Raw genomic sequence first — 23,406 nt, 5'->3', positions numbered from 1 at the left:
GTACTTACAGCACAGAAACAAACCATTCAGCCCAACAGCTCCATGCCAGTGTTTATGCTCCACATGAGCCTCCCACCCTTCTTTATTAAACCCCATCAACATATCCTTCTATTCCTTTCTCCCTCATGTACTTATCTACCTGTCCCTTAAATGCATCTGTGGTGTTTTCCTCAATCACTCCATGTGACAGTGAGTTCCACATTCTAACCACTTTCTGGGTAAAGACATTTCTACTGAACTTCCTATTGGATTTATTAGTGACTATCTTAAACACAATGATCAGCTACCCATTTCTGAACAGGGATTCCAAGAGTTAAGAAGATCTAAATTGAAGTTCTCTTTCCAAACAAATCTTTCCTCTGTTAGGTTGCAATGGGGTCTTTTTTTTTGGCTGCATTTCTATATGTTTTTAATGCACTTGTCATCACCACTTGTCCTCTGTTACCCTTGCTTGCAATTTCCTTGTGTTTTTGGATTTCAAACGTCTTCCTTTTTTTTTTCCATGCTGTCCTTTTTTTTTTGACAGTTAAATTTAAAGTTCAACGTGAATTTTTTTTGCCAGTCCCTTCAGTGTTTTTCTGTTTCTGCTAAAGGTTATTTTTTCCACAGCTTTGCGCTTGCTGCTCCATTTCCCATGTTTTATTGAAGTTTCTGTAAAAACTAACACATGGAGTGAGATTTTGGTGTCAGACATTCACCATCAGACTTTGTTTTGTTTTTGTCTCGGTCTCTTTTTTTATATATCTTACAGCGCCATGTGATGCACTGTTCTGTCCTCCTCACACCTGCCAAATCCACCACAAACTTCACTGCTCATCAGACAAAACTTTCAAAAACCTGGCAGAATCCTCAATATACATCCCAAAGATGATAGAAACTTTTTTTTTATTAGACCTGAGAGGTACATTAAGTAATTTAGTCATTATAATGAGATCCTGCCCTGAAATTGAATAATTTAGTTCCATTCTTGCCCACTATTTAAACTCCTATATAAACTTATCCTAATATATCCCGTGTTATATTGAGAACTGATATTAAAGATTCCTTTTTCTATTGAGGATGACCACTGCCTGAGCTTTGCGTTCATAACTCTGACTCATCTGGCCTCTGAATGAGAGAGGGCACCATTTCCTAATTTAACAGCCTGGTGCTGTTGCTATTGAGATGTTCAATAGAGATAGAAAGAGAACCGAGAGTGCTGGAATCTCAAATAAAAACAGAAAAAGCCAGAAATGCATAGGAGGTGAACCAGCCATCTAAGATACAAAGCCTTCAAAGGAGGGAAAGTACAGAGCATTTCCCTTGCTTGAACAAACTGCTGCTAATGGACAGTGCTTTTAAACAATATATTGAAATTTAATATTGTGCTAGTATCTTTTGAATATAATTAATGTGCCCGTGTTATGAAAGATAAACAACCTTCAGCTATTGAAATATGGGTATTTTACATAAATTTGGGCGACAGAGTGTACCATGGAAGGTTGAAGGCAGAGCGTTTGTTTGTGGATGCAACACATTTACTGCTCAGAGTCCTCTTTACACATTGCAGCTCCCTGATTTCTTTGCTCTAAATAATTGAAAACTGAATATTGCAGAACTTTGTTGGTAAACTGAATCTTGACACTGGATGTTTTTTAGCCTCCACATAGAACATCGGTTTCTTTAAGAACTAAAATTTGTTCAAATATCATGACGATTGGACAGCCTGACCTCTTATTGGAGAGCTGGCTCTATAAGATTCCCCTGTGTGTTTACAGTGGCTGTTTTTGAAGGACAGATACAGGGTGATCACTTTTTTTTAACCACTAATCCTAAACATTATTAAAAAATTATTTGAACTGCTCGTGAAGAATTAGGCCTTCCTATATTTAACTTGCGTAACTGGGAATAGTAATTCCAACAATCAGGTAGGTGGATTTGGAAAATACTTTAGGAGGGCAGTGAAGCAGCCTGCCTACTTTTAAAACTCAGGGATGGATTGACTGTATTTCCCAAATGCCCTCATAAATGGTTTCCTAGTGCTGTATTATCAGCACCCCCCTCCCTTTTTCAATGAGAATCTCGAAGAATCACGCTCCCTTTCAAGAGAGTAAGTCCTCCCCTATTAAAACCACCTGTCATTTTTAGAACAGTATAGTGTACATATTGTGCACCTTCTGGGCTATGGTTAGTTTGATGTAATATGCAGGTGTTGTGCCATGGGATATGGACTTGTAACTCCACCCACAATCCTCCAAAAATGGATCACCTGACTTGTGTGCAGAGCCATTGAGTGAATGTCTTGCCACAGTTGAAGCTAAATTGCTCTTGTGCTAATGGCATTGATGATGTCCAGGAAGCAGGTGGGGAATATGTGATCTAAAGAAAGGAGAAAAGGGAATGAAATTTAAACTGAAGTAATTTTTGATCCCTTGTACAGTGGAAGCTGCCCAACTCTATTCTAAAATTTGAAGTTGATCAAAGCTGGGAAATGCTACAAAGGATATCTGTGCCAGGGAAGCAGCATCAAAGTCATTTAGAATGATGTTTAAAAAGATTGCTTTCTCGTGTCAATTTGAAGTGATTATGCTAATGGTTTGAGATATAAATTAAGATGTTTTAAATGGTCTAAATTCTCATGAATAACATTAAACATCTTTGCAAAAATATATTTAGTTACTGAAAGCTTATCCCTAATGGCTGTATGTTCGTGATATTTATCATGACTTCAGTAAAGTGGATGTGAAAGGGATAGGTTTGTGTTCCATGTGGAGACACAGGCTTTAACAGATTGATAGTTCCGGTTCCTTGATCAAAAGCTGTGGGGTATACCAACATTAATAACAAGTAACTGTATCTCACCTCTAGAAATGTGGCTGGCCCACTGTTTCTGTACATTACTGTTCCTTTAGAATGATGGGACGTAGGATGAATTACATATCTTGGGTCTTCTGAGGAGCACAAGGGAGGTATTTCTTCAGAGGAAAGGAAAGGCAGGAGATTCAAAGTCAGGTGGTTGGAGCAGTAAAAGACTGGGGGATAGATCACTCGTACTTTTATACAGGTAGTAGTAGATAGGATATCAGGGTCAAGTGGTAGAAGTGTGTGGAGCAGTTATAAATGGTTAATTATGGAATGGGAGTCAAAGTCTTGTGAACCTAATGCTTGAAAGAACTTTTGTATGAGCAATATGTAAAATGTGAATGTTACGTGAGAGAATATGTTCCAATTTTTAGGACAGAAGAATTGCATGTCAACCTTGTACATTCTGATTCTATTTTTTTAAACTATTGTTTCCTGTCAATTGTCATTTTTGGAATCTAGATACAATTATGTCTCCCAATTCCCCCCCAAAAAAGTTCAAAGATTCTATAGTTCATCCTTTAAAACTTGTTCAAAAATGTATAGAATTTTGTAGCTATAGTAGTAGATGTGTGTGCATATTATTGAAGACCTTGAAGAATGTTCAGCACTTGACAGGCATCTAAAGATGAGTGCTGTGGAACATGACATACTATAAGTACATAGTAGTGCAGTAAACTGTAGCTGGCTTCCCAGTTTCTGGGTTAAATAGATATCACCCATTTCCTCTCTTCCATTCGCGCCCCCCCCCCCCCCCCCCCCCCCCCAAAAAAAAAGTGTTTGTTAATGCTGAAAAAAACACTTCTTTATGTTTAATAATATTCATAATTGGTATGATTTTGCTTTTAATAATGCTGAATTGTTTGAGCTTGAAGGAGAAAGTTCCTGCAAAGAATCTTTATACCCCAATTAATGGTAATCCATGCAGGTTGGATACAACACAGCTGATCCAGTAAAGCTGTGGGAGTAAAAGTAAAATCTTTTCTCTGATACTTAATTTTTCTTGTGTTGAAAGCACCAATAAAACACACAGTAGCACTGCTGGCAAAAATCAGCACCGAAGATAGATAGGCAAAATAAAGGCTGAAAACCAGAAAGCCTAAATAAAGCACATCTTTTTTCAATGAACACTCGAGGTTATAATTATTTCTTTTGAAATATTTGGCTGATCTGGTCCAAGTACAGTTTGGAAGAATACAGAAAGCCCATATGTTTAGAGCTAAAAGGTTTGATGCCTTTTAGCTAAATCGGCTGCTTGCAGTAAAGGTGTTTTTTTTCCCCAACAAATAGAATTTTGACTGAACAGTGAGGAGAATTTTGGAATTTACAAAGCATCCCCTTTTTCTGAAGGTTGTTGAAAGTACCCTGTCTACAAACATTTCTATATAAAGTTGGCCATCATCTGTTCAGTGAGTGAGTGGAATATACACAGGGTTATGGGGAATCTGCAACTTGGATAATATCTTTGTTGCAGTTGTCTCCTGCGCCTCCCTGTTACATCAACTAATGTATAAAATAAAATAGACTTTCTCCCTTTTGTTGCCTAAAAGAAACTGCTCAGTTTGTCCTGTTGTGTTAAGATGTGCTGGAGCCCCTCTGTTATTTGGGGGTGAGATAAGACATAAATAAAAAGTGACTGTTCTTTTTTTTTAATTATAAATGAGTGGTTTCCTCCTTTTCTCTCAAGAGTAAAAGTTAGAGAAAGAATGTTGAAAGAGGAAGGGATTCGGAGCAGCCCTGAAATAGTCAAAGACATCACTCATAGAAGACCGCAACAAATGCCAGTTCATTATATCTCCCTCCTGTCGGAATCTCCAACTGTTAATACAGTTAGTAAGCCCAGTGCAGTCCACCAGCCAGTCTTTGTTCAGCCAACTGATCCTGTAGACAGTGCCAACGTAATGACAAAAGAGTACAAAAGCAGCGTAGTTGGTAATCGTGTACCAGGCAGCACCAACCTTTCAACAAGAGCTGAAGAAACATATGACACAGAGTTTGGAAGAAGATCTGTTTACAGTCCTGAATCAAAACTAGACGAGCGTGGCAGCACTAGGAACTTGTTGAAAAGCCGTAAAGCAGTTTTACCTTCTCAAGTTCGCAAGCAAGAGAAGGGTCTTGAAGAAACTGTCTGTGACATGAGAGCTGTACATTCACACATGTATATGGCAGGGGAAGATGAAAAGCCAGGTTTTCAAAAGCTTCCTTTTCACAAACCTAGCAGTACTGTGCCAGAGCACTCTGAAGAACTAGAATCTTGTTTTCTGGCACCATCTGTAATTGACTGGTATAAACCTAAGGATACTAATCAGAGGAGTGAGAGAGCCTTATATATTCAGAAAGAACCTGGGGTGCATTCTCATGCAGATGCTGGAAGAGGAAAAGCCCAAACCAGAAAAACATCCCTTGAAAAACATAAACTAAAATGTTCTACAGTAGATAATTTGGAGGCATCGAAAGTAGAAGTCCCAAACAGTGAAGAACTTCAGGGCACCTGTGGCGTACTTAGTGGCGATACTGGTACAGTGGACACGAGGGTGTCTGTTGCCAAACTTCGAAGTGCCTACCTGGAGACAGCCAATGCCAGCAGAAACCAGGACCTGTAGGTGGTACTTTGAATGCTGACTTTTTTTTTGCTCAACTATTGTGCATTTGCACCGATCGCAGTTTAGAAATTAAATTTGCAAGACACACTTAAGCTTTAGCTTGCAGCCTTTTTTGTGAAAAGTAGTCATCTGAAATCTTAATATTGCAATTTGCTTGTTGCTGGCCTGTGCAAGCTGTGATGCTGTGTAGTTGCTAAGTTTGCTGACTACCATGCATGGTATAAGCATGCGGTGTGATGTAATCTATTGAGGGAATATTTCTCTGGGGTTCTTTTTATAATTTTCCTTTTTTTCTCTTTCTTCCTCGCTTGCTTTCTTTTTCTCTCTCTTTCTCTCCCGTGCATTTTCTTTCCTATGCTTAAAGTGAAGATAATGTTGACTTAATGACGTTGGGCCTTGATTTGGCCGCCCCTGCTGAAATGGAGAAGGCCCATCGTAGGCCAAGACGATACATTTCCTTTGGTGAGAATAGGAAGACCTCTGAGAGGTTTAGAACGCAGCCTATAACTACAGCAGAGCGACAAGAGACAGCTAGGTAGGCCGGTGTGTGCGTATAAATTATAATGACTGTTTTTGCAGTTACAGCTGCTGTGCCCAATAAAACTGTGTAGTTTTAAAGAGACCAGTCAACCTTCCAGTGGAATCCCATGAGGCTATTTTTGTTTGTGCAGATAATGAGAAGGAAGCGTGCAGTTGTGACCTTGGCACTGACCTCTACTCTCTGCCTCCCAATTCTGAGATTGACGAGAAATATAAGGATGAAGAGTATTGGTCAGAACTGCTAAGCGTACAAATGGCATGCTACTTGATCTCTGTCCCTTCAAAGAAAATGTTCACACTTGTTTTTCCTTTACTTTTCTGTTAAGTTTCAGAATGTGGAAAGAATGCAGAACTCAAGATAGTGTAGTATTCAGCCAATGGTTAAATGTCTATTTACTAGAGTGCAAAATCCTGAACCTTTTTACTTGGTCAGTAGTGTGTAGATATTGTAGCAATCAAATAACGTTGCTGAAATTACATTTGGACTAAACGTCATAAGAGATTCAGTAACAGCAATAAACTTAAATTATTGAATTTATCAAATGGACCTTTAACTCTCCACACCATATCAGAACAGTAACTTCTAACTACTGTACCTCAAATACCAAATTGAGTAGCGGAAATCAATCCTAACTTTCATTCAGTGTTGTAAAGCAATTCAAACATAAATTGCAGGCTTGTATTTTGGTGTTTTCTGGCATGCCGTTCAGCATTGGTGTATATATGGGTATTGAATCAGAATTTAGACCCACAGTTTTCGTCAAAGTAATTTGTTAATCTTTGTTTTGTAGGCCAGGGCTGATTGCACAAATGGTCGCTACTGAAGGCAAGTATCGGCTCTTGTTCTTGGCTGTACTATGTACCTGTACTTGCTAATCTCACATTTGTTTGTAATGCAAGACTAGAAGCATTTATTTTATATACTGGCATTGAAGGGTGTGAATTCTTAATTGTATACGTAAATATTACATAAATTGGAATGTGTGTTGGGGGGTGGGGGGGAATAGACGTGAATGTTGTACACTACATTTATACTATGCATTGTATATCTCCAGTTGCCAGTTTAGAAAATAATTGTGTCAGGATATTTATCTATTGTTTAGTACACTTGAGCCTGGATTTTCCAATTGCCATAATTTTAGTGATGATGATAACTCATTTCTTTTTAAAAGGTTTATCGATGGCATCAAAATACTGCTAATCGGAAAATCTAGGCTTGAGTCTCACTGTGGCTGTTTTACTTTTGAGCATTTAAAACATTTTGTTGCCAAATTCCTCAGACCAGTTGCTGTTGAAGAGCAATTTCACTAGAATCACTAGAATTTTGTTTTCTTGGTTTATAGTAATGCAAGAAAAATGATCATTACGCTAATTAAGGAATAGATATGACAGGACTCGGTTAGAAATTGTTTCTAACCATTGCTATGTAATTCAACAAAGAAAATTTGAGCTGAGGCTTGTCGAACCAGAGTTTTTCACCATGACTGTTTGTTTATTTTGATAAGCAACAAAGATTTTGTTTCATTGTTATGACTTTAATATTTAAAAAAAAACATAGGGCTGAATCTTAACTCCTAAAAAAAAAACAGGTGGGTTGGGATCGGGTCAGAGGTTAAAATGCAAAAAATCTGAAACAGGAACCCAACCCGCCCACTGCCGGTTTTAACGGAGGCGGAACGAGGATGGGTGACCAATTCGCTCGGGGGAAGCAGGTTGGTCATTTAAAATTTTATAATGAGACTGCCTACCTTCATTTTAACAGTCATTCTATTTTGAACTAATTTCATTCGGGTTTCCCAGGCTTCGGGAAACCCGGCAGATACAAGGAGGCGGGGATCTGCCTGCTGCCCGCCACCCGATCTCCCTCACTCCCCCACTACACCTATGTGCTCTCATAGGCTGCAGCCTTGTGAAGTAGGCTTCCTGCCCAAAAGGCCTCTAGCCTTTTTTTCAGGCTGCCTGTGGGAAGGAACCCAACAGAATTTTTTTTTTTAAATAATAAAACCAGAGAATGCTGGAAATACTCAGCAGGTCAGGCAGCATCTGTGGAGAGAGAAACAGAGTTAACGTTTCAGGTCGATGACCTTTCATCAGAACAGGAAAAAGTTAGAGACATAGCAGGTTTTAAGCATGTGCAGAGACAGGGAAAAGAGGGCGGGGAGGAGAGGAAAGAACTAAAGGGAAGGTCTGTGATAGGATGGAAGGCAGGAGTGATTAAGAGACAAAAGGGATGATTGTACAAAGCAAAAGGAGATGGAAATGGGACAGGTAAAGAAACAAAAAATGAGTCTAGAAGACGTGTAAAGAGGTACAAAAATTTAAGGAGCCCTTCAGTTTAAAAACTGCAGGAAATTCGGGGAAACACGTTCTTCACACGGAACTTGGCTCCGGGCTAAAATCCAGACCATAATTTCCATTTTGCTGCTTGCATTTGGTGGTGGTTTTAATTGCATGTCTGTAGAAATGGACTGGGGTTATTCCCTCTTCCCTTCCTCCTCTACGCCGGGCAATTTTAAGATTTATATTTTTTACTCTTGAGACCAACCAAAACTAACTGCACTTTTCTTTTGCAGTAGATGAAGAGAAGTTGGACGAACGAGCAAAAATGAGTGTGTCTGCAAAGAGGTCACTTTTCCGTGTATGTAATTTGTTTTTATTGGTAATATATAGTACCGTGAAGAAACGCCTCTGATCTCATCTGAGATTCCAGCAACATCTGGTTTTCTGTCTGATTTGTGATGTAATGCAAAGATTTTTTTTGTATTTCTTAACTCCCTTTAAAGTTCCAACAGCCTTACTCACTTGTTTTAAACTAAGTTTTAGCATGGCCTCTTGGCTTTCTCCCTGAATATTTAGATAGATTTACTACCCTTTGGTAAATTTTAAAATCTGTCACTCTATGATTTCAATAACTTTTGGTGTTAGGAGATGGAAAAAGCAACAAAGGCAACGGATGCATCTCTGGCTGCCAAACCCCGGTCAAGAAATTCAGCGGTGGAACGAAGATTACGTCGTATGCAAGATCGTTCCCGTACACAACCTATCACAACTGAAGAAGTAGTTATTGCATCCAGGTACATTTGAAAAGGCGCAAGCTTTTAATTTATTTTATTACCTATATATGCAAATGTTTCCCCCCTTTGATGAAGGGTAAAGGTTGGGGTGCAGCCTGTATGCAAGGCAGCTTATGTGTCCTGATATGATAGTTAGAATATACTTCGCATACCAGTTGTCTGGCATGGCAATGGCTAGGAGCACTACCAGGAAAAAAGGCACTTTGTTAGCTAATTACAAGAGACTTTACCTTAAGGATTCATAACGCAGGCACTTGTAGTATTGTCTGTATATTTAATCAGCATTGCAGGCTATAATCTGCCTTCCTCCAAAGATATGTGATTTGGCAACGTGGTTTTGCTTTAACTGACTTTTGATCAGAATTCATAAAGCAGGCTTCAAGCTAGGTTCGTGGTATATGGGGAGACTTGAAAATAAAGGATAAAGTTAGCCATTCTCTTCATGCGATCATTTGCCTTGCCACAGACGGTTGTAGTTCAGGAAAAGGAGCAATAAGATCAAACGTTCTAAAATTTTCTCTTGTGTTTGCGTTGCATGTTGTTACCCAAGATCTTTTATAGTGAGCAGCCGTTTAGTGTTTTGTCATTATTCAGATTTGAGATGGTTGATGTGTATATGTGAGGCTGGATGACTTCTGTTGGCTGGCAAACTGAGGAACAGGAAAACTGGTTCATCTTTGGTGTTAGTGCTGGCCTCTCTAAGAATAGGTTGAGGATATAAGCCATTATACAGTTTAAGAGAGGTAAATAAAGTGTTGCTGTGCTCCTATGTCCTGTGCCGTGCTGTAGGGCACAAGTATCACGGCTGTGATTTCTCCCAGATAAAAGTTAAGCTGAGGTTAGCTGCTTCCCCGCACCACCCCCACCCCCACCCCCCCCCACCCCCAAGAGAGGCAAGGAAAAGAAGGCAGTGCATCATGCTAGGATGTGTAGCTGCTGACAAGAGCTTGGCAGGCTGAGTAGTGAGAAAAGGTTCCCTGTCTGCATGCTTGGCTAGTAAAAGATATATGGAGCAAACGAGCAAGATTGAAAACAGTAAGAAAGGGGACATTGTCCGTTTTAACTTTGGATTAAAACCTGATAGATGTGGCACTTTTTAAGGTACATAATTCAAGAATGTTGCACAATATTGTGGGAACAGATGGGGCGAGGGGTCCAGTGCAGATTCTTAAAGGTACATGTGTACAGATGTTTCCATTTGGAATTGGTTTTATGCTAAACATCTGGTATGTGAAATATAGCTTCCTTTTGAGAATAAAGATTAGTCCACCTCAGGTGGGTAATATATTTTATTCAAATATCTGCCAGTTATTTAACTGAAAGCACTATTGCAATGGTTTTTGTGTTTGTAGCATATGCAAATAGTGTGGATGTAAATATTTCAGTTCCTTTAACACTTGACTGGTACACATGGACCTTATGAAATTCTGATACTACACATGCAGATTATTTGCAAATTTTACAACTGCAGAGTCCTGTTGTTTTGATCGCTTTTTTTAACCTTTGGTGTTAGTTATGTAGACAGTGAGAAGAGGATAGAATAGACTACAGCATTTTAAAATTTATTTGCTTTTATTTTTCTACAAGAGTAGTGAAATATTCAAACCTTTTGAGGACTAGAGTAATTTCTGATTTATTAATGTTTTCTATAATCTGTGAAAGAAATCAGTAATACAGTATAAAAGTCTGAAATAGAAACAAGTCTAAATGTACTTTTTAAAAAGAAATTGTAATCTCGTATGTCGTCAAAAGATCAAATAAAAGGACAGATTGTCTTCGGTTGGTCAATGTGCAAATAATTAAATAGGAAATGTCTAGCGAGGTAGGCAATAGTCCTGTTTTGACCAAACACAAAATAAAATTTAGATTCTTTACTCGTCACATACCATGTCTGTTCTCCAAACCAATCCCACAGGATGAGTCATCTTGGAACACTTTACCTTTACAGGAGATTGTGTTAACATTCCATCACAAATCTTTCCCTTTCCTGGTTTTGAACTTAGACATTCAGAACATCAAGGTGTCCATCACGCTGACCTGTATAGGTATTTCCACCACTCTAAAGGCAGATGTCCTTCATTTGTCTGATTCAGAAACACTGAGACTTGGGATGACAATTGCTACCTGGAGGCAGAGTACAAGGATGTGCACATTCTTATATTCAGGGTTTGATATCTACTGTGATGGGACAAGCAGGTGATGCTGAAGCTCTATATCTCTAACTAGTATGTCTGCTCCTTCTGTGCGAGCAGAGTGACAATGTACACGCACATTTTATGGTGAGTTGTGCTATTTACCATGCTGCTTGTGAGAAGCGCCTGTTATTTGCAGTCCATCTAGCGAGGGCTACTCCAGGGCATTGTTGATTAACCAGATGGTTGGGCTCACTAAAGGAACTTGGAGGGGTCACTGGGGGCTGAGATTCTTCTCGGTCTGCTCCAGATAACTCTGCACGTTAGCGCCCTAACAGGATAGGGTGGCCCTAGATGGACAAGGAGTGGGAAGATAACCATAAGAATGTTACAGCACAGAAACAGGCCATTCGGCTTACCAATGCTGCACCAGTGGTTTTCTTCACATGAATGCCTAGTCTAATGCCACGCTGCTGCTTCCTCATTAACCTTTAATATTGCTCTTTTCAAGAATCTATCTAAATCCCTTTTTTTTTAATATGAACTCTAGTTTGTGATGGAGAATTCCTTATTTTAGCCACCTTTTCTAACTAGTTTTTTTTCCTAATCTCTTTTTGCCATCATAAATTTATGTCCTGTGGCCAACTCACTAACCAGTGGAAACAATCTATCGGTATTTACATTATCATAACTTAAGTTCTCTATTGGGTTACCCCTTAACCTTCTCGGCTCTAGTGAAGAAGCCCTAACTTCTTAGGTCTCTCTTCATAACTGTAACCCCTCATTCCTGGTGACATCCTAATGAGAAACATAAGTTAGTACTCCTAATCAGCTGAGATCCACATTCATTCGGGATATTTTCATAGGAGCCTAGACCAGTACTTTTCTGAGATCTCAGCCCATCAAACATCAGCCTCTTCTCACCAACCTGTCTATGGCCTCAATAAAATCCTTGTTCCTCACAGCTAGTCATCACATCATTATCATGAGCCTCAGCATCAGCGTAGTACCTGTTCCCCATTGTTCTACAATATAACTGAACTCCAAGCAGTCAATGCACTAATAATTTCAGTGATTTATTACAATTATGAGATGAGGCAAAATATTAAACTGGAGTTTCAGACTTGCAGTGCCTTCCATTTGGGGGCCTGCTTTGTATTCAAAGCAATACTGCTGCATCTGACTTAGTAACTCACCAGGCAGACAAAGATAGCTGAACTTTCTTTTAATAGCAGCCTGTCCTTTAAGGATTAGTTCAAGGATATACATGGAGGCTCTTTGAATTGTACCAGTGTAGCTGGTATTGGAGTTTGTACACACTGTCAGTATTGGCCTGAGTGTGACCTGAAGTCCACTGTAGACATGTGGATCATACTTGGTTTAATGCACTGTTTATCAACTGTGTTCTGAGTGCACCTTCTCAAAAGTGTTATTCCAGAATTTAAGTGTTTGATAGATATTTGCTACTGCATGCTGTGAAAGGCAGATTAGGAAGGTAGTGTTCTTGAAGGGGAAGATGCCCAATTAACACACTAGCTTTCAGCTTTTCAATCTCAGTGATATTTATTTAAGGAATTTATCATGGTATGTGGAGATAATTATCATGTTATTTGGAGAGCCTAGCTCAGGGTGAGCTCTGTTACAACTGAGGTGAGTAATATATTTCTGTTACTATTTTGTCTTTCTGCATATAATTTCATCCTTGTAAATTTGCTTCTTTGCTTAATTCTTTTCTCTCCTACATGGCTTGCTCTCTTTTTTTCTCCCTGTCTCCAGTGAACCCACCCTTGTCTCTCATACGGTGACTGCCCACACAGTCATGGCAAGAACCTCTAGCCCCACTGTAGTAAACTCCAATTCACAACCAATCAGGTACTTTGCAATTTGCATGCCCAGCTAAGTGAATGGCTGTGCCAGTTAAAATACTATTGATCATCTAGTTCTAAAAGCATTATCTTGCATTCTTTTCAAAGTTAAATCTGTACCTTTTGATCTAACTTAATATTTTTACTTTTATTGATTAGTATATAATTATGGTACAAGCCACTTTAGAAATCTCTTGTCACAGTTGCTGCGACTGAGTTGTATGAACCAAAAATGTTTTTAATTAAATAAAAATTACTTCAATTCTGTAACTTATCAAATGTGTGTATGCAGGTACTGCGTCCCTATAAATGTTGTAATTTGTATACCCTGAACTTGACATGAAAATATTTTGGTTAATAGGTTGCCTATTCAAAATCTCAACATGAAGAACTTGTGCTTTTTCTTTGTTTCTTCCCATAAAAAGTTTCTCATTCCTTTCTGGTTCACCCTAAGCTTTACTCTGCCCAAAACGGTGCAGATGTGTCCTTCTTCCAGGCCTCTGCTAATGCTACTTTTGAGCTGAACGTAAAGAGGTATGGAAGAGTTGTGTGAGGCAACTATTTGTTACAATTTTTCTCTCGTCTTTCCCCAACCCCACTCGCCTCTCCCACCACGAGAGGAGCTGTCTAACTACCACCTGCCAGTAGTTTCCTGATGGCATTACTGAGAACCAGACTTCCTGTGATGGTGAGAATCATTGGTGTAAGCCAGTGTTCTGTCACCTTTATAGAAGACCAATATGCTAGGCTGTGGCACCACATAGCGAAGATATTTGTGTTCTTTCTACATATTGAGTCAATACTATCATTACAAATTTCTCACTCCAGGTTACCATTATCAGAATTCATTCCTAGCTTAATAAATGAGTGCTCAATAGCATTCTGCAGTAAAACATATAATATGCACTGATTAAATTTAGAAATTAACCAAAATTAAGTTTTTCCTCAATGGCCTAGTAAATAAAGACATTAAACCAAAAAATAGCAGATGCAATTCCTGGTCTTTGTTGAGTTAGGTGATTGTAACTAGGGCAGCAGTCAAGCGCTACAATTGGCTCCGTGCCCCTGTGCTGGTGGGGTGGAGGGGTAACATCCTGATCACTATCCAGCGACCCCTGCTGGAAACTGCATGTGACTGCACGTTGGTTGGTGACGGCAAGAACTGGCTCCACTGTGAGGCCCTCCACAATCAAATAGCCTTACTGACTACTGATTGTCTTGACTCACACTTGAAGGTCGGCCATTGTCCGTAGAACTGTTCCTTTCAGGAGAGACGGGGAGAAAATGGCAAGAGGAGGAAGCAGAGAGGGCAGAAGTAGTTAGCCAGTATCTAATTGCATGCCACACCTTTTGTATTTTGATCCAAGTGTTGGCAGAAGGTGAATCTTTTAATCCATATTCAAATTTGTCGAAATACAAGAAGCACAAATGTAAGCACATTGGGCAGTTCACTTCTCTTTGTTCAATTGGCAGAGTTGTGTGAAGCACACGGTGCCGAATACATCTTTGTGTTTCAGTTCTAGAGCATACTTTATTACAGCTATCTAGGCCCCAAGCTCTGGCATTCCCTCTGCAAACCTCTCCACCTCTCTACCTCTCTCTCCTTTTGAGACGCTCCTTTAAAACCTACCTCTTTGACCAAACTGTCCTAATAGCTCCTTCTGTGGTTCGGTGTCAAATTTTATTCGATAACGCTCCTGTGAAGCGCTTTGGGGCGTTTCACTATGTTAGGCACTATATAAATGCAAGTTGTTTTTTTGCTAAACAGGTAGGTTTAATGGTGTTCAAGTAAAGCCAACCTTAAAAATCGCAAGTTAACTTTTAACCATTCAGATTCTGGATTTTCATGCAATAAAATTAAGACAAATAATTCATTAGTGAACGAAGTAGTTGGAACCCAGTACTTGTCTGGTTTAACATTTACTGCCTGGTTAGGGTATTTACAAGATGGTAATTGGGGGGAAAAAAGGTGAGCGGCAGCTCATGTAAACTAATTGGGATGTGTGTTCAAAACTATTATTTATGATGTGGGCTCATTATCTGCAGTTTTTTTTTGCATAAAAGCTCTCAATAAAAATGAGAGAGGAGCATGCAGTTTGTTTTATTGGCCTTCGCTGCCAGTTCATGAGCCTTTTCAGTTGTGAAATAAAGTGGGTATTCCAGTATTAGAACATTTCTGCTTAAGGTTACTTTGCTTAAGGAGTACGTCATTGTGTAGCCTCCATCTGCTTTTGAATTTTTTTTAAAATCATGGCTTTTTAGAATATCCTCGGACTGTAATTTTAAACATGCCACACGTACGTAGCGGGTTCCCATACATATTGAGCTCATTTTTAAGGCAATTTTGTTGTTGTTGTTTTCCCCCTCCACCCACCCAGTCAGGTGTTTAGTTTGGTCTTTCTACCAAACTAGATTATAGTTCATTTACTTGTCCAGTTGAAGTATTGTATCTAGTCAACAAACAACTTGTAGAAGATGATGATTAACTCTTCTACAGCTGACTAACAGTAGTGTTGAAGCACAGATGAGAGGCAAACTGTAATTAATGTGGCATGGACACCATCCAGGGAAAGTGGGAAGGCTGGTTCTTTTTGTGCCTGGGTTGTCTGAGCGACACACCTGTGAAACTAAATTATTCAGGGTGGCCTCAAATCCAATATTTAAACCTGATATTGATGAAATAAGAAAACAGTGTTCTGAGTTGGATATAAAACGTTGAGCACAAATTATGAAAAAACGAATTACTAAGCAGCAAAAAGTTGTCCATGGCTAAGAAAACTAAACAGCACCATCTGCTGGTTTGGATAATAAATTGCACTTTGTCCGAGTTTTAAATACTTGAATAAATAAAACAGAATTTCAGAAGTCTAGTAATAGGTTATCAAACCTATTGGCCGTAGCTTTTCAGCTCATCTCGTGATGAAGATTCAAAAGGTGCTATTTGTTAATCTTGTATATAAATTAGTTTTGAGTTCTTAACTGCGTTAATTGTAAATTTGTGTATGTCGATGTATTTAAACTGAGCCACTTCATTCTTGCCATCCAGAGCATCCAAATATACAGGAGTGTTTTGTGTTTCACTTGAAATACGTACACTTTGTTTTGCTAGATTAGTTTTAAAGTGCTATTACAGAATTTAACATTGCATTTTAATTACGCCTACGTTTCCTGTTGGTGGTTAATAACTTGCTGCAACTCTTGATAATTAAAAAGAAAATAGAATGCAATGTATGTATAATGTAATAACATTTTAAAAGGGAAAATTACAAACTGCAGCTGTGACTTGTTCTGGCTGAAATTCAATACTTGCGAGTCTTCATACGATTCCTCTTTTTTTTACTGCATTCTTTGAGAGTCTCTCTACATTGCACGTTGTTCTGGGGCCTTTGCTAATAGTGCTCTTGAATCAGCTGTTGTAGGTCTGGGAGAATAGCAGGCGATCCTCTTCTCTAAAGGGAAAGACCTCTTGGGCTTAAATTGGGAATTCACCATGTGTGGCACAGTCCTTGATGCACATTTAATGCTGGGTTAGGTTATTTGCAAGATGAAGGCTGAGAAAGATGCCACCTGCTTTTCTTTTAACTTAGTTTTCAAATAAAATATACCAGTTTTAATTAATACTAATGATTTTAACAGTCTTAAAAATATAAAATTCTGTTCTTCCCCCAGTCGATCTGATGTGTGTACTACTCCAGACTAGTTTTCGGGAGTTACATTATATTGAGGTGTGTTGTGCTCCTGATTCAATTTAGACTTGGCACTTCTTAAATCAGTAAGATGTGCCATGTCCCTCAACATGAAGAGTTCCCAATCTCTGCTGCACAGCTTTCCCACGAAGAGTGGGGAAGTTGTCTCCAGGCCACATTTGTCTCCTATTAGCCTGCTTAGAGCAGCATTGGCAGAAGCTCGAGAATCTTCCCCTGCTCAATTGGCTGTCGTTAGCTCATGACCTCCGATTAACATATGGGGGGGGGGAATAAAGATGTTTGTACCCTGCCAAAAGTATTGTGCTTACGAATTTGGTATACCAATATTTGAAAGTAACCTTAAGCAGAAATGTGTAATATTAAACCACAGTTTTAAATATGGTCAGTAATTGTGCTGTATCATTGCACTTTAATTTAAAAACAAGTTAACTAGCTTTACAGTTCTGTCAACATTAAGCAGGCTTTCTTAATACAGTATAGAGAAAGAGACTTTTATTTAGCAGTTACCATGTCTCTCTGAAATGCCCCAAAGTGCTTCACAGACATTTAATTTGCAGGAACTGTAAACACAAAGCTCACTGGGTATAATGTTTTAAGCAAATATTGTCAAGAAAACCATAATGAATTTGACCTGAAATTTTACAATAACTACTATCTAACTGGAGGATTTCAGTGTTAAAATGTCCAAGTTCTCATTGAATGAAGTTAGAATCTTTTTAGCATTCCATTAGGTACCTGCACAATAGCTATGATGATGAGGTTACAAAGATCCCCCACTCCCCCCATATGGTGCGATACTATCTGTTGTTTGCCCATACAACTTCTGTTTCTCATTGATTTACAATGTTTAATATTCGGATGTGCACAAGCTAATACCGTACCACCCCTTAGTGAGCATCCGGTATTGGAATCGACAGTACAAATAAAATATTTGCTCGGGTGCTAATTCATTTACTAGGTATTTTACCATGTATCCATAGTGGGTTTTTTAATTTGCCTGGAAAACCGGTCTCCATAATTCTGCCACAGCCAGTCATCAGCTATTCACCAGTAGGTGCGTGAGCACAGGCATAGCTTACTTTTCCCTCCTCCCGTGTGATTACCTTTCACTCCGGACAAAATGGCACAGTCTGTGCCCAAATCCCGTCATTCCATGATGCAACACGCTGCCCTTGCATTCTGTAATGCAGATATTTGAATGCAATATTTAAGTCCTTTCTCTTTAAATAGTGTTGAACATTTTGAAATAACAATCTCACTTGCTAGATATATGTAACAGAAAAATACAGGATTGTAATTAAACTTTGATTCTAACCAGTCATTAAACCCTAGAAATATATTTTTCATTCAGATCTATTTGATTAAACTCTAATCCTTTCATACGCTGGGTTTCCATGCAGACATTGAAAGCTTAACTTGTACAACTTTAGTGTATAAACTTTTACAAAACAAAGCAGTTAATTAACTGCACATTTGTGTGCCAAGTGGCCAGTGTATAAAATTGGGTAGAAGTAGTATATTATAATGAGTTTCAACCACCATTAAGGTCATTTGTATAACCGTTAGCAACTTCAGTTTGTTTTTGCCTGTAACTTTTTAATGATTTGGATTATTCAGGCTACCATCTAATATTTAAATATTTTTGAAAACCCGTATATCTAAAATAAAATATAATTACTTTGTCCTTAATGATATGGTTTAAAACCATTTTGAAATAACAGGAAGCTGCGTACATTTTAAGTGATGAATTGTAAAGTTCTAATTTTAGAGAGACATTTTTGGGACAGGGACTATGTAAGTGTACTGCAAAACGATGACCTAAATATCAAACCAATGCATTTCCTAGACTACGAGCATCTGCACAGTATACTGCGGAAGAACATCAGGCGAGTGAAGCCAAAGAATTGACAGAACAAGGTCAGCATGAAGAGCCAGACATCTCCACACTGAGCCTGGCGGAAAAGATGGCCCTGTTCAATCGCCTTTCGCAACCTGTGACTAAAGTAAAAGCAGCAAGGAGTAGAAGCGATACTAGGCAGAGACGGTCAAATGCCCGATATCAGACTCAACCAATTACACTGGGCGAAGTTGAACAGGTATGTGTTTACAAGTTACAGTGACATCTAGTGTTCTTAAGCTTCTAGGCCACTGTCTCTGCAGAAGGTCGGAGCTTGAATATTATTCAGCAAGAGGATGAATTCTATTCCGTCCATTGGGAAAGATAACTGAGCAGTGGTAGTTTCAGAAACGAGGGTGCACTTTATTTGGCAATGCTGTCTTTGAAAGGTCTGTGCTGAGAATGTAAAAAAACAGATGTGGTTAAAATAGACGCAGTATCTTGATGATGTAGATGAAGTGGAATAGGCTCCGACTCTCGAATGTTTCTTGAACCCAGCAACTGTGTAATCTGGCAACAAAGATGGGGAAGAAATTAAGTTGCTTGACTGGATAGTTTCAATTTGCAAATTGGAGCATAGCCGTCCAGAAGCTAAATATAATTGCAGGATATAGGACTATAAGCTAAATCCGAGAAAAATGTCTCTTGAATATGACGGGACGAAGTGAAGGAAGAGGAAACTTATGAAATGAGGCAGCATTTCAACAGTTCCAAGTCCTGCCTCTTTTGTGGACCTTTTACACTTACAGTAAATAAGCCCTTTAATCTGTAAATGGAGATTTATGTGAAGCAGTTGTATAGGATTACAGTGCTATTACAGCACCAGTTATTTTTATCCTTGGAACTTTAGCTAATCTGTTATAAAATGGCATTTGGTATTAAAATATGTGCAAAATTTTAATGTATAATAGAAGTATGAATTTTAAAAGCTTAAAAGATCACTATGCGCTGGGGTTGGGGTTAAGACTTTGAGCAAGCCGAAACTTCATAACAGAACAAGATGCTGCATTGCTCTTGGGTGTGGTTTTTTGACTTCAAGGGCCGAAATTCTATTCCAGTGCAGTGAAACCTGAGGCCATGAAGAACAGTAAAATAAATGTACAAACCTTGTTGCCAGATCTAAGTAATTATAGTCACCCAGATTCAAATGGTCAGAGTTAAAACACTCTTGTGTTGTAAGATTGGATTCATGTCCTAGAGCTTAGTTTGATTACTCAAAGGTCACACAAAATTTCCAAGTGTTCATATTTTTGAAAGCTTTATCTATAGCTGGTTGCTTCATGCAGGAGATGTACTGGTTTGGGTATATTCTGTGAGAAAATTTTACATGGTCTAAGGAGGAAACCGGCTTGGTGGGCCAAATTAACCCATTGTTCTTGCTTTGTTAAATCTATAATTGTAGTTACTTAGAGTTCCTCCAGGATAGTAATATCAGATTGGCTACGTATGTGTAGAAAGTAGACATTGCTTACCCAAATGTCTGATTTGTAAAATTCTGCATGTGTTGCACAATAATGGCGGCAGAGGTGTCAGTCTTGGCTCCATGGTAGCACTCTCGCCTCCGAATCAGACGGTCACGGGTTCAGGTCCCGCTCCGGATGACTTGCACACATAAGCTAGGCTGGCACCTCAGTGCAGTACTGGGGGAAGGCTGCACTGTCGGAGGTACGATCTTTCGGATGAGACATTAAACCGACGCCGCATCTGCCCCCTCAGATGGACTTTAAAGAACCCATGGCACTATTCAAAGAAGAGCTGGGGAGTTTTTGTGCTGTCCTGGCCAATATTAATCCCTCAACCGACATCACTAAAACCGATTATCTGCCCATTTACTTCAGTGCTGTTTGTGGTATCTCGCTGTGTGCATATTGGCTGTCACGGTTCCCTACATTGCAACAGGGAGTACAAAGTCCTTCATTGGCTGTGACGTGTTTTGGGCCAATATGAGGAAAGGAAAGGTGCTATATAATTCTCTTTCCTCCTCTCCCTCTTTCCTCTTCTAGCTTTTCTCCTCCCTCTTTGACCAGTTTTGTGTGTTAAAGGGTTAATTCATTATACACAGGGTGGCTAAAGTAGCATCCAAAGTTTATTTTAATTTCTGTACAGAAATACATGTATGCAAGTTCAGCAATGAACTGCTTAAGATGTTTGTATGCCATGTGCTATTGTGTATTAGCATTTTGAGTCTAAACAGTCTTGAAAAGTTTAAAGATCTTTGGGAAGGAGATCTTGCAAGCTTTTATGCTTTGCAGCAAACTGGGGATGCAGCAATATATGCTTTTATTTCGCTTATTAGCTTATGAAAACTTTTACCTGCCTTTTTTATTACAGGTGCAAAATGAAAATGGAATAATAAGGCCCTTGTCACAATCTCTGGTAAAGTCGATGGTCAGTCAGGCTGCTACAGTCTCTACAGCCTGTGCTGGTGACCTACACCTTGGAAAGTCTTCCATTGCTGAGGACAGTTTACATACTACCCACATGTCAGCAGCAAAATCAATTCTTACTTCCCACAGCTCACTTGCCAGTGCTGATATTTCAAGTAAGAGTGTGCTTCCATCAGAACCCATGCACTCGTCACAAGAAAAAATGTACGGATTCAGTGGCGTATTCAGAGAGGGCGCTGGAGAGGACTACAAAAATGATGAGACAAAAGAGATGCTGCAAGAGAGCAGCATATATAATCGTGACTTTACAGAAACTGAGCCCCAAGTACCCACTGGGAGGTGTATGGATAGTAAATATGGAACCCCAGAGCGAGAGAGTGGGGAACCGCTCAGTCCAGGAGCTTTGCCATGGGCAGCTGAAAGGAAAGCGATCATGAAATCAGAAAACTTATATGAGAGCTGGGAAATTGAAGAGAAAGGCTTTGATGAAATGGTGGAAGTGGAAAACATCATGAAGAACAAGCGAGCCATTACAGGTAAGCTGGACTTGATTCTTCCTTTAAATCAAAGTTTCATTGTTGCTGTAAAGTAGGGGACTCGAACAGTTGGTTGAGTGATTAATGACCAACCAAAAGATTCTGAGAGTAAATTCAAAGAATGTCATAATTTGGGTGAGTGCTTTTGAGTCTAGTTTTAAATCCCAAATGCCATTTTGGTTTTCTCCTTCGGAGGAGCTGGAAATTCGCCCTACTTGAATCACACTTCTTGTTGGCTAAGCATGCAGTGGTGTTGATGGAAGCTAACTCAGTCACAGACTGCAGTGTACCATCCTCCAGGCAACTTCATAGCTGCAGCTAGGAGGTTTATCATTCTGGCTATCCTGAGCTCCAAGTCTGTGCAACAATCAGGAGCACTTGTTGTGGAGGGAAAACACAAAGCTGATTCTAGGAGTGCTCAGCAGTTATCTGAAACCAACTTCTTTGCAAAAATGGTGATAAGACCCCTGGACACGTGTCACTGTGAATCCATGCATCCACTGAGTACAGGCAGGAGGGATTGAACATAAAATATTACATACAATTTACAGCACAGAAATAGGCCATCCTGCCCAACTGGTCTATGCCAGTGTGTACGCTCCACACGAGCCTCCCTCGCCCCCCACCACCCCCCCCCCCCCCCCCCCCACTTCATTTCACACTATCAGCATATCCTATTCAGGATAAGGGGTTGGCCATTTAGGACTGAGCCGAGGAGAAATGTCTTCACTCAGAGGGTTGTGAATCTTTGGAATTCTCTACCCCAGAGGGCTGTGGAGGCTCAGTTGATGAATATATTCAAGACTGAGATTGATAAATTTTTGGGCACTATGGGAATCGAGGGATATGGGAATAGGGCGTGGCAGTGGAGATGATGTAGAAGTTCAGACATGGTATTGAATGGCAGAGCAGGCTTCTAACATGCTAACTACTCTCTGGGTAAAGAAGTTAATAAATATTTCTGTATGCTACTGTTATATGTAACATCCTAACCACATCACTCCCCAGCATCTTTCAAATTGTATAATTATAGCCTTTTGTCTGCCTAGTGGATTATGGGAGATGGGACCATCAAGGCCGTGGAATTAATGATCCCCACATCCCTTGATTCCCTTAGTGCCCAAAAATCTATCGATCTCAGTCTTGATTATACTCCTCCACTGAACATCTACAACCCCTTGGGGTAGAGAATTCCAGAGATTCACAACCATCTTATGACTTGGCCTCCCAAACTAAAGATGCTGTTATTGGGCAACCCAGATCAAACTAATTGTGGCCTAATCTTTAGTCCCCCCAGCAAAACCCATGACTGGGAATGAAAACCTGGCCATCCCTACCGTCCCCCTGCACAGCTTACTATTCATTCACCCTCAGTGTTTGCAGCCCTCGGCCTGGAGGATGGTCTGTGGCTTGCTGAAGATCCAATCTTTGCTGTCTCCTAATTTGCCACAGTGGAGAGCTCACAGGAGGATTGCCCTCCATGTCTTTGGCATAAGAAAGAGATCACCAGACGAGGCCAGCTCCCCCACAAAATTAGTTAACAAACTGCACCTCTCCCAGCATGAGCACTACTGCTATTTCCAGATGAGGCGCAACCTCTTAAATCCTGCAATACTTTGCAGACTTCCATGTAAGCCAAAACCCCTTGGATCTCTCCCTCCACTCAGCAGACTCCTGCAGACACATCTCCACTGTCTTCACCATGTTAACCTTCATGTTTTGTGATAGGACAGAGTATCTGAGGAAATTACCCCTATGCAACAAAATTGTACAAAAGCCAATTGAGGATCATGCATCACACAAAACGACAATGCACACAAGCTC

General features: G+C 39.6%; 1 protein-coding gene across 8 annotated transcripts in view; it reads left to right on the top strand.

Annotated features, from left to right (window-relative positions):
- svila (supervillin a) overlaps positions 1–23,406 on the top strand; it is a 190,862-nt gene that overhangs the window by 57,895 nt on the left and 109,561 nt on the right. For 5 of the 8 annotated variants that reach the window (XM_085987666.1, XM_085987667.1, XM_085987665.1 and 2 more), the window contains 8 exons: positions 4,529–5,440; positions 5,809–5,979; positions 6,776–6,810; positions 8,558–8,622; positions 8,910–9,058; positions 12,967–13,062; positions 18,609–18,858; positions 20,991–21,582. In XM_085987666.1, coding sequence (XP_085843792.1) covers positions 4,529–5,440; positions 5,809–5,979; positions 6,776–6,810; positions 8,558–8,622; positions 8,910–9,058; positions 12,967–13,062; positions 18,609–18,858; positions 20,991–21,582 — 2,270 coding nt within the window. The remainder of the gene's footprint in view (positions 1–4,528; positions 5,441–5,808; positions 5,980–6,775; positions 6,811–8,557; positions 8,623–8,909; positions 9,059–12,966; positions 13,063–18,608; positions 18,859–20,990; positions 21,583–23,406) is intronic. The other 3 variants (XM_085987669.1, XM_085987668.1, XM_085987670.1) reach the window with 2 other exon arrangements.

The sequence above is a fragment of the Somniosus microcephalus genome, chromosome 5 (genome assembly GCF_052327205.1).
Source record: "Somniosus microcephalus isolate GS21.2 chromosome 5, FLI_Smic_1.0, whole genome shotgun sequence".
NCBI classification, from domain to species: Eukaryota; Metazoa; Chordata; class Chondrichthyes; order Squaliformes; family Somniosidae; genus Somniosus; species Somniosus microcephalus.
Note: the sequence above shows the minus strand (reverse complement) of the source record. Positions and strands in the feature narration are given on the sequence as shown.